The 15,578-nt window shown below is 31.2% G+C and overlaps 3 protein-coding genes across 4 annotated transcripts in view; all 3 read left to right on the top strand.

Moving 5' to 3' along the window:
• The first annotated feature begins 3,752 nt into the window (after positions 1–3,752).
• LOC105783780 (germin-like protein subfamily 1 member 11) lies at positions 3,753–4,829 on the top strand. The gene is given in 3 exon segments (XM_012609425.2): positions 3,753–3,904; positions 4,113–4,532; positions 4,535–4,829. Coding segments are annotated over 3 exon segments (660 nt in total). The 5' UTR covers positions 3,753–3,780; the 3' UTR covers positions 4,651–4,829.
• Positions 4,830–6,222: 1,393 nt separating this feature from the next.
• Positions 6,223–15,578, top strand: part of LOC105782722 (pentatricopeptide repeat-containing protein At5g18390, mitochondrial) — a 62,212-nt gene continuing 52,856 nt past the window's right edge. The window contains exon 1 of one of the 2 annotated variants that reach the window (XM_052626302.1): positions 6,223–6,366. The gene's annotated coding sequence lies outside the window, so the exon portion shown is untranslated. The remainder of the gene's footprint in view (positions 6,367–15,578) is intronic. The other variant, XM_052626301.1, reaches the window with a different exon arrangement.
• Positions 8,565–10,144, top strand: LOC105783218 (pentatricopeptide repeat-containing protein At5g18390, mitochondrial-like). The gene is given in 2 exon segments (XM_052626304.1): positions 8,565–8,829; positions 8,832–10,144. Coding segments are annotated over 2 exon segments (1,365 nt in total). The 3' UTR covers positions 9,932–10,144.

The following is a 15,578-nucleotide window of genomic DNA, read 5'->3' as shown; positions in this document are numbered from 1 at the left end:
TCGTATATTAGATTTATCGTGAAAATCGAAACCCAAGAAGTTAGGTACGATCCTCTCGAATCTAAACACGAAATTTTGTTCATTTTAAAATCATATTAAATAAAATTAATTTAGCATGAAATGGTAGGAGTAAACACAATATTAACTTGTATAACAAAATGATGATGATGATACAAGCACAAATAATATAAGCAATAATCAAAAGAAATAAAATACATAAATAAAATAATCAAGTATATGAAATAATAAATAAAAGAAAACTAAAATAATAACGAACATAAGAATAAATAAACAAATAAATATCAAATAGGAAGACAAAAACAATACGAAAAGATAAAATACATATGTATGTCCATACAAATTAAAAAGTACAAAAATACAAGCACGTACATATATGTATAAATAAATTATAAAATATACACATGCAAATATATATACTTTAAACTTATAAAATATAAGAGTATGTAAACATATATATATATATATAAAGTTAAGATAATTTAAAAAACTAATTAATATATTAGCAATAGTAATGAATAAACAAAAGAAAAATAAGACTGAGAATAATAAATAGTAATAATATATTAAAATGATCAATTTAATAATAAAACTAAAATATTAAGCGAGTATTAAATTGAAACTAAACAAAAACCTTAATGCGAAATAGAAATTGGAACAGAGAAAAGGATCAAATTGTGACACGCGATAGGAAGGGGACCGAAGCAGAAAATATCCTCCTCCAAAACGCATCACTTTGATTGGGACTAAATGAAACAAAAGTAAAGTTATGCGGCTAAATTAAAAACGAAAGGGACCAGATTGCACTAAGGCAAAAATTGGAAGGACCAAAAGAGTAAATAACCCAAATTTCAAAACACGCGGATCCCCGATCGGGTCGGGTCGACGCTGGGGTAAAGGGCACTAAGGCCAAAACGGCGTCGTTTTGGCTACTGGGGTTAAACCCCAAAACGGCGCCGTTTCAACCCTTTATAAAACCATTTTTTTTTAAATTTCATTTTTTTTCTTCCCTAAAAAAACTCAGAAATTTTTTCTCAAGTCTCTCTCTCCCTTTTGAAAATTCGGCCAGGAGTCCGTTCATCACGCCCGCTCCATTGTCGGCGACAAGCGCCATCACAAGACGGTGGTAAAAAACTAAAAAAACACTTTTTCACTCTTTTTTTCGAGCAAAGCCCCGATTTGGGGTTAAGATAGCTCAAAAGGCTCTCAAAAGTCAAAAAAGAGAAGAAGAAAAAAAGAAAAAAAGAAAACCCTTCGGTTTCTCCTCGCCGCCGGTGGGGTCCTTTCGGCAAGCCAGTTGGCCTGACCACCCTCAAGACGGAGGAGTCCCCCATTACCCGAAAGGTAACAAATTTCTTTTTCTTATTATTTCCTTTATTTTGAAATAAAAAATAAACAAATAAATAAAGCACCTTTGTTTCTTTGAATCTGTTTTTTTCTTTTTTTTATTTCTTGAAATTGTGAAAAAAAAAGGGTGGGGGGGAAACCCCCGTTACAGAGATGATACTTGGCTTTATAGCCAATGCTATTTTCATTTTCATTTTCATTTTTCTCTGCTTACATCGTTTTTGCGTGTTTTCTTCTCATTGCAGTGGAGCAGTGCACTGCACAATGCAGAGATGGGACGTCTGGCGATGGGACAAAGGCAAGTGGCAAGAGTCCTAGCATGCGGCGCCTAGGGTTAGGTTTTTTATTTTGCTGAAATTGTTTTAAGTTTGGGCCGTTTGGGCTTGTAATATCATTTGGGTATTGGGCTAGTGTTTAGGTGGGTAATGGGTTAAGTTTATTGGGTAATGGGTTAAGTTTATTGGGTAATGGGCGGGCAAATATTGGGCTTGTACAATTATTAATTAGTTCCAAAGTAACATTTCATTATTTATTCTATGTTATTTCTAAACATAAATCTATGTTCTAAATATGTGATTTTCATACACATACATGTGCGATAAAATTTCTAGTGTTATTTATATAAAAGGTTTAAATATGTCAAAAGTCCATGTGCCCTTTCTATTTTAAAATTTAATCCCTATACTTGAATTTTAAAACATTGAGTCCCTATATTTTTTATTTAAAATCTTGATCCCTCCTTTTAATTTTGTTGTTAAAGTTAATAATGTTAAAGGTAAAATAACATTTTCTGCCCTAAACATTGACAGCTTTTTGCCAATTTGGTCATTACCCTTTAAAACACATTTTTTAATTTTTTTCATATTTTCATTAAAAATAAAAATTTAAAAATGAAAAATTATGAAAAATAAAATCTTTAAAATAAAAAAATTGAAATGATTTTAAAATATAAACATAAATTTCAATTTTCAATGTTATCTAAATTGGACCAGATTGGTCAATCAGGCCAGGAACCGGTTGGGGTATCGGTTTAAAAATAAAAAAAACAAAAGATTTTCCACCATGAAATTTTTTTATTGTTCTTTATAAATTCCAACTTAGCAAATTTGACGGAAGAATAGACAGAGTTAGTGACTGAACCAACATTTTTAAATATAAAAAATACAAGAACTTAATGTCTCAAAATTAAAATATCATGACTAAATTTTATGGTTTATTTGTTGGAAAATTAAACTGCGGTGCATTTAGCTTACTTTTTGTAAAAAAAAAAGTGACTATTTTGGTAGTTTATCCTATTTTAACCTTTATACTATAAAACATTTGTTATTAATATAATTATTATTAAAATATTAATATTGAATATTTACAATTATATGTGAATAATATTATTTAAAATTTATTATTAATATAAAATTATTAAATAATTTGTTAAAATAATAAATTATATTAATTATATCAATAATTTATTATATGATTAAAATAAATGTTTAATAATATTAAAATTATAATATTTTAATAATTTTAAAATAAAAATAAAATTTATTATCAATATAATAGAGGAACTTTTTTCGGAAAATAACTTACGCTTTTCGAGAGAGTAAGTCATTTTACGGAAAAATAACTTATTTTTGTTGATATATAAGTTATTTTTATTGACCAAGTTGTTTTATGTTAAGCAAATAAGAAAATACAGAAAATATTTTTCAAACTTATTTTCCGTGAAACAAACGAATCCTAAGCTTTTAAGAAGAAATATTAGTCGAAGAGTGATTTAAATTATGTATAGAAGTAATGTTATAATTGAACTTAAATCACGTCCATGTTACTCTTTAGATAAGATCTAGAAACATAAAAAATTTCCTAACTGCAATATAAAACTTGTATTTATATCTTATTTTTACACCGTTAATAAATCCATTCTCAAATTTCAATTCCATTTTCCTTTTCTTGGAGTAAAATGGGCCATCAAATGGGGCTTGTACGCCCATTATTCTCAACCAAGAAAATTAGGATCTACTTCATTTTCAGATACTGTTTGAGTCACTTTCAATCCAGAAAATGCCAGCATGACCCAATCCTGCCGGAGCCAAATTTAAAGAAAGAAAAAGATAAACATCTAATATCTGAAAAAAGAAAATAGAACTCTTTTGTTTCAATATGTCCTAATTTGAGAAAAAGAAGATGAATTCATGCAGGCCTGCTGAAGAATGATACAAACAGTAACTAAAAAATGATTCTTTTGTTTCAATATGCATGTACTGTTGGATGTGGTACAAATTAAAGAAATGAAATAAAATAAGCCAAAATCATAGACTAATTCAATGACTTCAACCTATCAATGGCCATTCATTCATGCAGAGCCTCTCAAATAAATAGAATTAAGAATCTAATTTATAACTCTACCACGTACAAAAAATGGAAGCCCTTCAGATTTTCGTAGCCATTTTCATCTTGGCTCTTGCATCGCCTTTGACCTTTGCCTCTGATCCTAGCCCTCTTCAGGACTTTTGTGTAGCCATTAATGATCCCAAGGGCTCTGGTATGTCTTCTCTTCAAATACTTTCATTTTTCTTGAGCTACTTGTGTCTGTGTCTAATGTATATCCGGACATGAACAGCATATGAATCTCCTTTTACACTCGTATCTATCACATCCATATATTCGACACTTAAATTCAAGTTTTAGTAACATAAACTCATCTTTTCTTCTTCTTCTGGTATTGACTAACATTTCTTGCTTTCATGCAGTGTTTGTCAACGGAAAATTCTGCAAAGACGCAAAGCTTGCCAAAGCAGATGACTTCTACTTTTCAGGTCTCCATATCCGCAAAAACACATCCAACACATTTGGATCTACTGTCACACCTCTTAATGTTGCACAGATGCCAGGACTTCACACATTGGGGATATCTATGGTTCGAATTGACTATGCACCTAACGGTGGCCTGAACCCTCCTCACACTCACCCTCGTGCCTCAGAGATTCTAGTTGTTCTGGAAGGCACACGCCATGTCGGTTTCATTACATCGAATCCAGATAATCGTTTGATTTCTAAAGTCCTATATCCAGGAGATGTCTTTGTTTTTCCTGTGGGTCTCATTCACTTTCAGTACAACATAGGGAACACCTATGCTGTCGCCTTTGCTGGTCTTAGCAGTGAAAACCCAGGGTGATCACTATTGCAAATACAGTATTTGGCTCAAACCCTTCCATTAATGCTGATATTCTTGCCAAGACTTTTAATCTGGATAGGAAAATGGTGAAGAATCTTCAATCCAAATTCTGATGGGATAACATTCGAAGGAATGTTCGAATGATGTTTGAATTTGTCATTTGTTATTTATAGTAAAATTAAATTTTATTTTATTTCTGAAATATAGAATAAAAGAGGTTGTTTATGGGCCTCATCTTATGTTTGTTTGAATTTTAGCATATTATAAAATTGAAAAGTGGTCTTTATTTGAATCCATAAGAAATATTTAAGTAACAAATTACGAATTGAGTTTTAACTCGATTGGTATGGGTATTGTTATCAATGTAAGAAGTTCTAGATTCGAGTGTGTTGAAACGAATTATTCTCCTATTCATGGGTTGGGAGGGGCTATGAGTAATTTTAGGCATTATCTCAAAAAGAGCAAATATAATTAGGACTTATAATGAAATTATTAAAAAAAATAACAAATTAGATCTTCAACTTTACTGGTTATTTTATTTTAGTTTTTCTTTTGCTACTTTATTTTTTATACTTGAAGTATTATTTTCATCTCAAGAAAAATAAGGATGTGGATGCCAATAGTTTTTGAGGTAAAATAAAACAAAAGTAATAGTTAAGTAAAAAAATTAAATACTAAAATGAGAAATTTTTATACTTTAAATTTCAACCTGTGATATAAAGTCATATCTAAATTTGAGCCAAAAATATTAAACAAAACATGAAAACATGTTTTTATTTCAATTCAAGTTTAAATGTTATTCGCTTACGGCATGTTTGGTTCATTGGAATAGAATAGGACTGTAATGGAATAGTCATTCTGTGAGAATAGAATAAGGTTGTAATGGAATTGAATAGACATAATAGTAGTTTTGTTAGATGGAATGGAATGAGTATTGTAGTAGTATTCATGTGTTTGGTTGAGAGGAATAGATATGTAATAGCAAAAAAGATACTCGAATGATGAATATGCCCTTTAATAAATTAAATTAAATTTTTATTTTTGTAAAAATATTAAAAAACCAAAAACGTTAAATGCTAAAATGACAAATAATTAAATTTATTGATCATTTTTTAATTTTTTAAAATTAAATGCCCAAAATGTAAACTTACTAATAGTTTACCCATAAAAATCCAACAAAAACCCAAGCCCACTTGCCCACCAAAATTCCAAAACCCACCAACCATCATCACTTTCTTCCCCATTTTTAGTTCACGATAAATCTTTTCCTTTCGACCAAATTTTCCACCAACAATTGTTCTTAAAATTGCTTCATTTCAACATTTTTATTTTATCTAAAATGATAAAATCTTTATCCTTCAAATTTTTTTTTGACATGAAATCTGAGATTTTTATTAATATTAACTCAAGCTCAGTAATCTCACACACCCTAAAAAATAAAACTAAAAAGAAACATAAATAGACCAGATGGAAATCAGCCCAATCCTAAAAACAAAAAATAAAGTTCCTAAAAAAAGCCTACTGGGAACTGGCCCAATCCTAAAAAACTGAAATTAAAACTTTCCTAAACCCTAACTTGACCTTTTAACTCTGAAAACTTCTTCCCAACCTTAGCAAAGACCAGTCGCTCCTCCTCCTTCATGCATTTCTTATTCTCGTTGACATTTCTTGAACTGCGTCTTTCCAACTCTCCTACCTGCATTTCTAATCGATCTTAACCCTTTTTCTTTCTTAAGGTCATTAAACACGCTTCTTTATTATATTTGTTCCGTATTTCCTGCATCAGTTTCTGTCTCTTTTAGCATTGATCTAGGCAGTCGACCTTTCAGGTATGTGTTCTCGTTTATTTTTAAAGCTTTTTGTGCTACTGCATGTGCGATTTTGTTCCTATTTTTGCAAATCTGTCTAAACCAGCATCTGTTATAATTTTTGCATAATACTTTTATATCGGAGATATATTGACTTAAGACTGATTTGTCTTTATAGTTGCTTTTCACTTTCTTGATTATGTTGAGAGCGTCTCCTTCTATTACCACCCGTCTGAACCTTGGGTTAAGGCCCGCTTTCGCTGCTTGTAAGCACGCTAATGCCTCTACTGCAAATGGTGTGGGGACTCTGTTATTTACCATTACTCTGCAATTTAAGATCTTCCCACTCGAATCCCGGCATACTATTCCTATCCCCGATCTAGAATTTTGTTTGTCAAAAGCCCCGTCAAAATTTATGTTTATTTCTATTGGGTCTGGTGGTTTCCACCGTTCGTCTTCCACTCTCTATCAAATTTCAGAGTTGAATTTATTTACTTATTAGTAAAAAGGGGTAAACAACTGAACTAAAACTACAAAAGTTTACTCTTCGACGATCTCTAATTTTAGTTGACTTCTCACTGTGAATTTCCTCAAATAAGCATCACAGTTTTTGCTTTAGGTGTTATTTAAACTTTTAACTTGGTAAAAACATTTGAATGGCTTGGAGATTTTTGTGCATTTTAAAATCTCTTTTAAGAAATACTCATTGGGTGGGGCTGGACCAAGCCTAATGTATTCATATACTGTTGAGGCTTTGGAGTAATTTAGTATAAAACTGCATCTACTGGTAAATGCTTTAGCTGCTCTTCCTTCTTTATATATTTTTAAATTTTTCTCCATGTTGCAGTAAAAATTATTGAAAGTAATTTTCTTAGAACGAAATCGACTTTCCAGCACTCTGTAATTAGCTCTGTAGTTGGTAAACAATGTTAAATTATGTTACACTATTTCTTCATTCTCCGATTGTTCCTAAAGTATCCGTCTGACAGCTATATCTGGATTCCCGACACATATTCAAACATTGATATAGAACACATGGAGAACAAAAAGTTCCTTTCACACCGAGTTCCTACATGTCTGTTCTGCTTTGTTCAATGAGTTTGTTATTTCTCTGCTGTTTGTTTCTTACACACGAGATTTGGATATTGTATATACATTGTAAAATTGGGCTGCCCGATTTAACAGAATGTTAAATACATGACTTACTAAAATATATTACATTACTTAAATATATTACTTACTAAAATTTATAATTTACATTACTTAAATATATTACATTACTTAAAATTTATATATATATTTAAAATTTTATATACGGTATGGATATATAACCTATATTTCAAGTTTATTGTCAATAAATTTTATAATTTTAAAATAACTGTAAATGTTATTTTTTAAATATTAAAACCTATTTTTTTAATATATCACCCTATATATGGTATGGATATATGACCTACATTTCAAATTTATTAGTAATAAATTTTATAATTTTAAAATAATTATAAATAAGATACATAAAAGTGATATACTTGCATAACTTATATATAAACTTGTATATAAACTTGCATAACTTACAATTTACATAACTTAAATAACTTACATGGTACATAACTTTGATAACTAACATTATACACAACTTTGATGCTATTTGTTTTGTGTTATTTGGTTTTTTTTTCTTCTTTAATTGTTCTGTTTCTATGGGTTACCTACGATGCCTTGATGTTGAAAGCATGAAAACATGCTCAATTTGAATGAACATGAGAGTGGGATAAGAAATGTACATATTCAGTTCATCGTTCAATTTTGTATATCAAACAAGTTGCTAATGTGAAATTATTTTAAGAAATGCCATTTTCTGATGCTCAATATACCATTTTTATGCATTTCTCTTTGGTGTTAGCGAAATGTAGCTCAAATTCTTTTTGCCCTAGAGGGCTAGGTCTAAAGAAGCAACAACTGCAACACGTAGGACTCATAGAAGTGAGCTTAATATGTTTATATGTTAATGTATGATAAGAGTGAGTTTCTTTACCATTGATTTTAGTCATCTTGTCTTGTTTCCTTTTCGATGTGGTACATGTGATTGGTATTTTTTGTTTATTCCTTGTTACAGTACGGAAGTTCTTTGAAATTGCAGCATATTATTCCTCTGTTGCTTCTGTCAATTAACGAGTATCGAGGTGGAAATGAAGGTTACTGGACTGTAACTTCTACTGCAAATGCTCTGGTCTGCACAGCTGCTCCACAAATATAGAAATAAATCACAAAACATTCTCTGTTCCTTTAGGACCCTAACCTTAGCAAATTCTCCCCAAGGTACTTCTGTTTCCATCCCTTCTGTTTCGAAAGATGACTATTTTGCAGCTATCCACCACATTTCCAACATCATTCGTCGTGAAGTTCATCCAGAGCGCACTCTCAACCGCATGAACCTTTCTGTGAACTCTGAACTTGTATTCCGCATACTTGCTTCCTGCTCAAACTCCCTACAGAATCTCTTCGCTTCTTCTCATGGGCCCGTTCCCACTACACCCCCACCTCCGTCGAATTTGAGGAGCTAGTCAAGATCCTCATTCTCCATAGGAAGTATGAATCCATGTGGAAAACCATTCAACAAATGCAAAAGCAGCAGCTTAGCCTTTCTTGTGATATCCTGTCTTTTATCATTGAAGAGTACGGGAAGAACGGCCTCATAGACCAGGCTGTGGAAGTTTTCAACAAAAGCACTAATTTAGGTTGCAAACAGACCGTTAGCGTTTACAATTCATTGCTCTTTGCACTTTGTGAGGTGAAGATGTTCCATGGAGCATATGCATTAATCCGGAGGATGATTAGGAAAGGTGAGTTACCAGACAAGAGGACATACACAGTTCTGGTGAATGGATGGTGTTCCTCCGGGAAGATGAAGGAAGCGCAAGACTTCTTGGAGGACATGAGCAAGAAGGGGTTTAATCCTCCGGTTCGAGGTCGAGATTTGTTGATAGAAGGTTTGTTGAATGCAGGTTATCTTGAATCAGCCAAGAAAATGGTAAGAAGAATGACCAAGGAAGGGTTTGTGCCTGACATTGCTACATTTAATTCTTTGGCGGAAACAATCTGTAAAACTGAGGAGATTGATTTCTGCATCGATATGTATCATAGTGTTTGTAAATTGGGGCTTTGTCCGGATATTAATACTTACAAAATATTGATACCTGCAGCTTCAAAAGTTGGTAGGATCGACGAGGCTTTTAGACTTTTAAATAATTCAATTGAACAAGGTTATAAGCCATTCCCTAGTTTGTATGCACCTATAATCAAAGGCTTGTGTAGGAAAGGGCAGTTTGATGATGCATTTAGCTTTTTCGGTGAGATGAAGATCAAGGGTCATGCTCCAAACAGACCGGTCTATACAATGTTGATAACAATGTGTGGACGTGGAGGCAGATTTGTAGAGGCAGCAAATTATTTGGTGGAGATGACTGAGCTGGGATTAGCACCAATTTCAAGGTGCTTTGATATGGTTACGGATGGTTTAAAGAATTGTGGGAAGCATGATCTGGCTAAGAGGATAGAGCAGTTGGAGGTTTCCCTTCGACATGTTTGATGCTGCAATTCAGAATTGAAGATTATAGCAAATCCCATTGTCACAATACTTGACAGCTCAATGTAGTTATTAACTTCTGAAAGGTCAGTTCCTGTTTCGGGATTTGTTTACTTCTAATTTAGTTTTGATTCATTTTATTTCTGACCTTGTTCGATACTAGTTATACATTTTAAGTTCTACCCCACAAAAGTCTCATTGAGAATTACTTGGTTACTTCTGTCTCTCGTATTTCTGCATTTAAGCTTCAACCATTTTTTACTTAATGAGGCTTGATGCAGGCCTTTCAAGAACAATTGTGTCAACTCGTTCTTGCCTAGCAAATCAGAATAGGAGCTTAGAGTAACATCTAACAGACGGACCGCTCCAGCATTAACTGTTTGGTGAAAATGTTAATGGTAGTGCAATGTCGAAGTATTTTCATGGAAGGTGTTAAGAATTAATGTTATTGGGATTATAATCACTGCAATGCTCATGAAACTAAACTATCAATCTGAGTATATAGCTTTATATTGTTGGGAATGTAACAGTCTGCAATCACTAAACTTTAGACAAACACTTTAGCCAAAATAGTTTTGCAAAGATTAAACACAATTTCATTAGTGCTTCAAGGCAAAGCTCTCCTGTGTGCTAGTGTTCATATTGGCATTTGCAATAACTATAACACTCCAACCATCTCATAGCACCCATCATGTGCTTTGATCTTGATTTCAATGGCTATGTTCCAAGGCAAATCCTTACTGTATGTTTTGCAGATTTTACTAAGGGATAGGCAATAAGCTACATGGCTCTCATTCTTCATTTCTTTTTGGAGTACTTGTGTCGAACGTATGTTTGCAAAAATACATTTGAAAGGAAATCGGATATTAGTAGTATTCCGATTTGCCTGTTTCTTGTAATATCGACTTCAATATTAAGTGATCCAAGGAATTATAAGCCCAGTGGAAGATAACAATAGCAGTATCCTTCATTGGAAGACTACTAGATGGAGCCTGAGTTTGATACAAACCCTGCAAGATCGGTGAAAAGTTACACTGTTGTTCATCCGCTGAAAAATATTTTTTATTTATTGTAGGCACTCCCATTAATAATCATTTTCATTCCGTTAAAAATTATTTTCATTTTGGTCACTTGTCATTAATTCATTGTTCATTTTAGTTATCCAATTTTAGTAAGTTTTCATTTTGGTCATTTATTTTATCCTTTTATTTTATTTTAGAATTAATTTTAATTTTCTTGGTAAAAGGGAAAAACTTAGGTGTATAAGGTAAAACATAGGTTTTACTTGGAAAAATCATTTATTTATTTTTAAAATTTGTTTTAGTTTATTTTCAATAAAAGAGAACCTTGGGTTTTGCTGGAATTAATTGGGTTTTATAGGAAAAGTTTAAATTTTTACAAGAAAAATCATTTTATTTTTTAATTTACTCTAGTTTCATAGGAAATTAGCTCGATTTTTATAGGGAAAACTTGGGTTTTGCATGAAAAATAATTTATTTTTTCATTTCCTTTTTCCATTTAAAATTAATTTTAGTGTTTTTTCCATAATAAGGAAAAACTAGGTTTTGTAATGAATTATTTGGATTTTACAAGGAAAAACCTTGAGCTTTTACAAGGAATTGAGTTACAAAGTAAAAATTTAGATTTTATATTGAATAACTCAATTCCTTGTAAAATTCTAGTTTTTATAAAAAAATTAAAAGGAAGGAACCAATATGAAAATTTATTTAAGTGACTAAAATTGAATAAACGCGGCGATCAAAATGAGAATAATATTTGACCGTGGTGCCTATAATGAAAAATTTAATTTTTTTAAAATGAGAACTTTTAAAAGTTCGATGATCAATTGTGTAATTTACGCTATCATAAAAGATTATTAGATTCATTCCTTATTATAAAAAGTTATTTTTTTATAGCATTCATTATGTGGATGAAATATGAAACTAATTGAAGCAAAGTTTCTCGTAAATTACTTGGTGGCTTCATTCATAACCCATCAACGTTGATCAAAAAAAATACATAGATTTTTTGCACAAAGTTATCAAATAAAAAAATACGAGTTGTTAAAAGATTGGTAGTCGAAAATGACATTAAACAACGGATAAAATATCCTGACAAAGGGATTGAAAACGTCCAAGATTGACGTTCACACTTTAATTAAAAGCTTTGAGAAAATTATGCCAATGATCCCAAGTTTTGGCTAGCTAGTCTTTTTTACGTGGCAACTGGCAAGAAACGAAAGACTTTTGGCTACATCGAAGCCCATTCCCCAAAGTGCCTCTGTTTGAAATGGTCACAAAGCGATTGTTTTACCAAGTTTGGTACTGATATTAAGTTTCTAAATATGAAACTAATCCCCATTTAATGCACCAGTTTTCTGCATGTTCATTCAAATCCTGTTCTAAGAAGAGTTCCAAAATTTCATGGCTAGAGCTAGGGACATGTACGAGAAAAGAAACTTGTTGAGGTGGTATTTCATACGTTTGGATTTCAAATCTTAGTATCTCCAACCATAGAAACAAAACAATTAAAGAAGAAAAAAAAACCAAATAACACAAAACAAATAGCTCCATAAAATTGCCTGCATAGTTTAACAGTCGAATATAACTATTAAACATAATCCAAATTGAGAAAGCAAAGTTCAATACTTGAAAGTAACATTTTCTAAGAAAAGAAGTTGGTTTTATCCATTAAAGCTAAATACCCATTAATAAATTTATCACTTTTAACCCATGTATATAACTTCCTATATCAAAGAAGAGATTGGCAATCTTAAAGAAAATCGAACAGAAGCTTAAAGGTAGAGACTTTGAATAACTCAATTAAATCTACAAGCTTGAGAGTTGGAGTTGGAATTAAAATGGAAAAGAAGGAAAATATATGAGAAAAATAAATAAAAATAAAGAACACACCTCCTTTCTCAGTGGCTGCTGGAGATGGATATTGCAGAGAGTTAGAGCGTAAAGACTTCAAAGACACATATAAACCAAAGAAAAATATGAAGTTTGAGTATTGGGCCTTGAACTGAGTCCAACCCATTGAATTAAATAGTCTACTTGTGAAGGGCCGATTTGGATTAAATCCAACACATTAGAGAAGACAAGGAAGAAAATTTAGGGCAAACTGTCTAGCTGGTCATCAAACTTTTTAGAAGCTTTCATTTTGATCATCTAAATAAAAATACTTAAAATTTAACCATTGCCATTGGGGAAATTTTCATTTTAGTGACCCAACCAATGTTAAATCCCGTTAAAAAAAGAGCGAGAGTCAATTTTACATTTTCTTTTTTGGGTCAAAATTTCCCTCTAAACCAAAGTCAAACCTTTTCGTCCACCATCAAAATCCTTTTTCACTATCTTCATTCGTGTTTATTGCACATACTTTCTTCCCCAGCTGCATCCTCCAATTACTCTTTGCCCAGACGCCTTATCATATTGTGGGTGAGCAAAATTTGATTCGACTCGACAAAATTGAAAAAAAAATCAAATTTCCAAATATTTGAATCGAATTAATCAAGTTAATTGAATTAACTCCAATTTTTTTTTGAATTTCGAGTTCGAATAGAGTTAATTTTCGAATTCGAATAACTCGAATAATTCTAATAAACTAAATATCAAACCTTCTTATTTCCCTTTTACTTTCTCTAAAAAATTTTATTTCCTCTCAAACCCCAATTTTTTTTTTCCTTTTTACTCTCTCTCAAATTTTTACTTCCCCTAAAAAATTGTACTTCCCCCAAGCCTCCCAAATTTTTTCTTTTATATTAAAATTTTTTATTGATATCAATTTCATATTTTATCTTTAAAATAACTTTTAATTATATTTAATATATTTTTTTAATTTCAAAATAAATGATGACAAGAGTCAGATGATAATTGAAGCAACTAAGCCTTTTATAAAAGATTAATAAGTAAATTATGAGATGATGGAAGTTAATAGGCTTAAAACTGGACTCTGACTTTAGAAGGCAACCTCAACTTTCGAAGAAGGGAACCGCCTATAAGATAAGGGCAAAAAACTCAAACTTCCACATGGGCAGAGACACAAATTTAATTATGGTGGGTGGCAATTAGAGGTACTCATGGGCCGAGCCGAGCCGGGTTTAGGCCGAGCTCAAGAAAAAAATTCGGCCCATTTCCTAGGCCGGGCCCAAGAAAAAAATATGGGTCTGAAATTTTGTTCAAGCCCGGCCCAAGAAAAAATACTAAGCCCGAGCCCGGCCCGGCACATTATTTTCCTGTATATTTATATTGTTTTTACTTTTTGCAATCTGTTTTACAATATCTTATTAATAAACCAACTTAACGAATTTAAAAAAAATACCATTTTGTCAAAGTTTACTTGAAAAATTAGATATTATCATATTAATATCAAATGGTAATATTGTATAATAAAAGAATATCTAAAATTCAATCGCTTTAAATATTAAATTTGAGAAATAATATAAAAATATATTATGGACATTTTTAATAAAAGGTGGTACATAAAAAATAAATCAATTTCATCTAGACTTCAATTAAATGCAAAGTACATGCTCTATAAAAATAAATCAATTTTAATAAAAAACAAATATTTCTATGATCATTCATCTGCTAAGAACAATTATTTTCCAATCCAAACTGCATAAATCCAATCCAAATTCATAAATAGAAGCATCTCTATTTCTCAATCCCATTATTTTCCTACTAGTAGATAAACAATTTTAGCATAACATTACCATAATTTAATCAAAATTTAAGTTTTTCTTTTCCTCTAATATTTTGGAAGTTCACTTCTTTTCAGAGGAATCAATAATCATAACAATCTTTTGAGATAATGACACAAATTATCATCTAGAAAATCTGCTAATCCTGCATTTAATTGTAAAATGTTGTACAAAGTAAAATAAAAGAAAATCAAATTAAATTAAATTCTAAAAGGAAAATGTAAATGAAAGCTTACGGGAAAGGAAGCTAAGGTAAGCCAAATCGATTTCAATGTTGCTTGTTTCTGCAATAAAACAAAGCAAAAACATAAAAAAAAGAAGATGAGATTAAATGAAGAAACTAAGCTTGTGATCTCAGTAAACATTATAATAAATTCATTAAACTCGAATCCCATGCAATTTCAAAATTCTGAGAACTTCATTGTGATATGACAATATCAACTCCAGCCACTATATTGGAGCTTGCACAAGTAATCTGTCATAATATGACTCAAGTATTTTATAACACCCCTCATCAAATAAGTGCTGTCTTCTTCTTACTCCTCAACTAAACTCTTTTCAATTAAAAATAACTATAAACTGCAAGTAACATACGTAACAGATCATCTAAAACGATCTAGCTTAATGTCACTATTGAAGTCTATGTTAAAAAAAGAAACAGACAGAAACAAACATTAAGCAAAATACAGACAGAAACTTAAAAAAAGAATTCGGCAAAATATCCGTATCTGGTACTCGCACCAAATTCCAGTAAAAGAGATCAATGTAATTAGTAAACATTAAGCAAAATACAGACAGAAACAAACAGAAAATGGAAGAAGAAGAAGAAGAAGAAGAAGAAGAAAATGTAGTTACCCGGATTAACAAGTTATACCAATTAACTCTTAAATCAATCTAGTTGTTAAGTGTATCGCTAAAAAAAATAGTCTGTATTGTTTGTTTACT

The sequence above is a fragment of the Gossypium raimondii genome, chromosome 13 (genome assembly GCF_025698545.1).
Source record: "Gossypium raimondii isolate GPD5lz chromosome 13, ASM2569854v1, whole genome shotgun sequence".
Taxonomy (NCBI): Eukaryota; Viridiplantae; Streptophyta; class Magnoliopsida; order Malvales; family Malvaceae; genus Gossypium; species Gossypium raimondii.
This window is presented reverse-complemented; position numbering and strand designations above follow the sequence as displayed.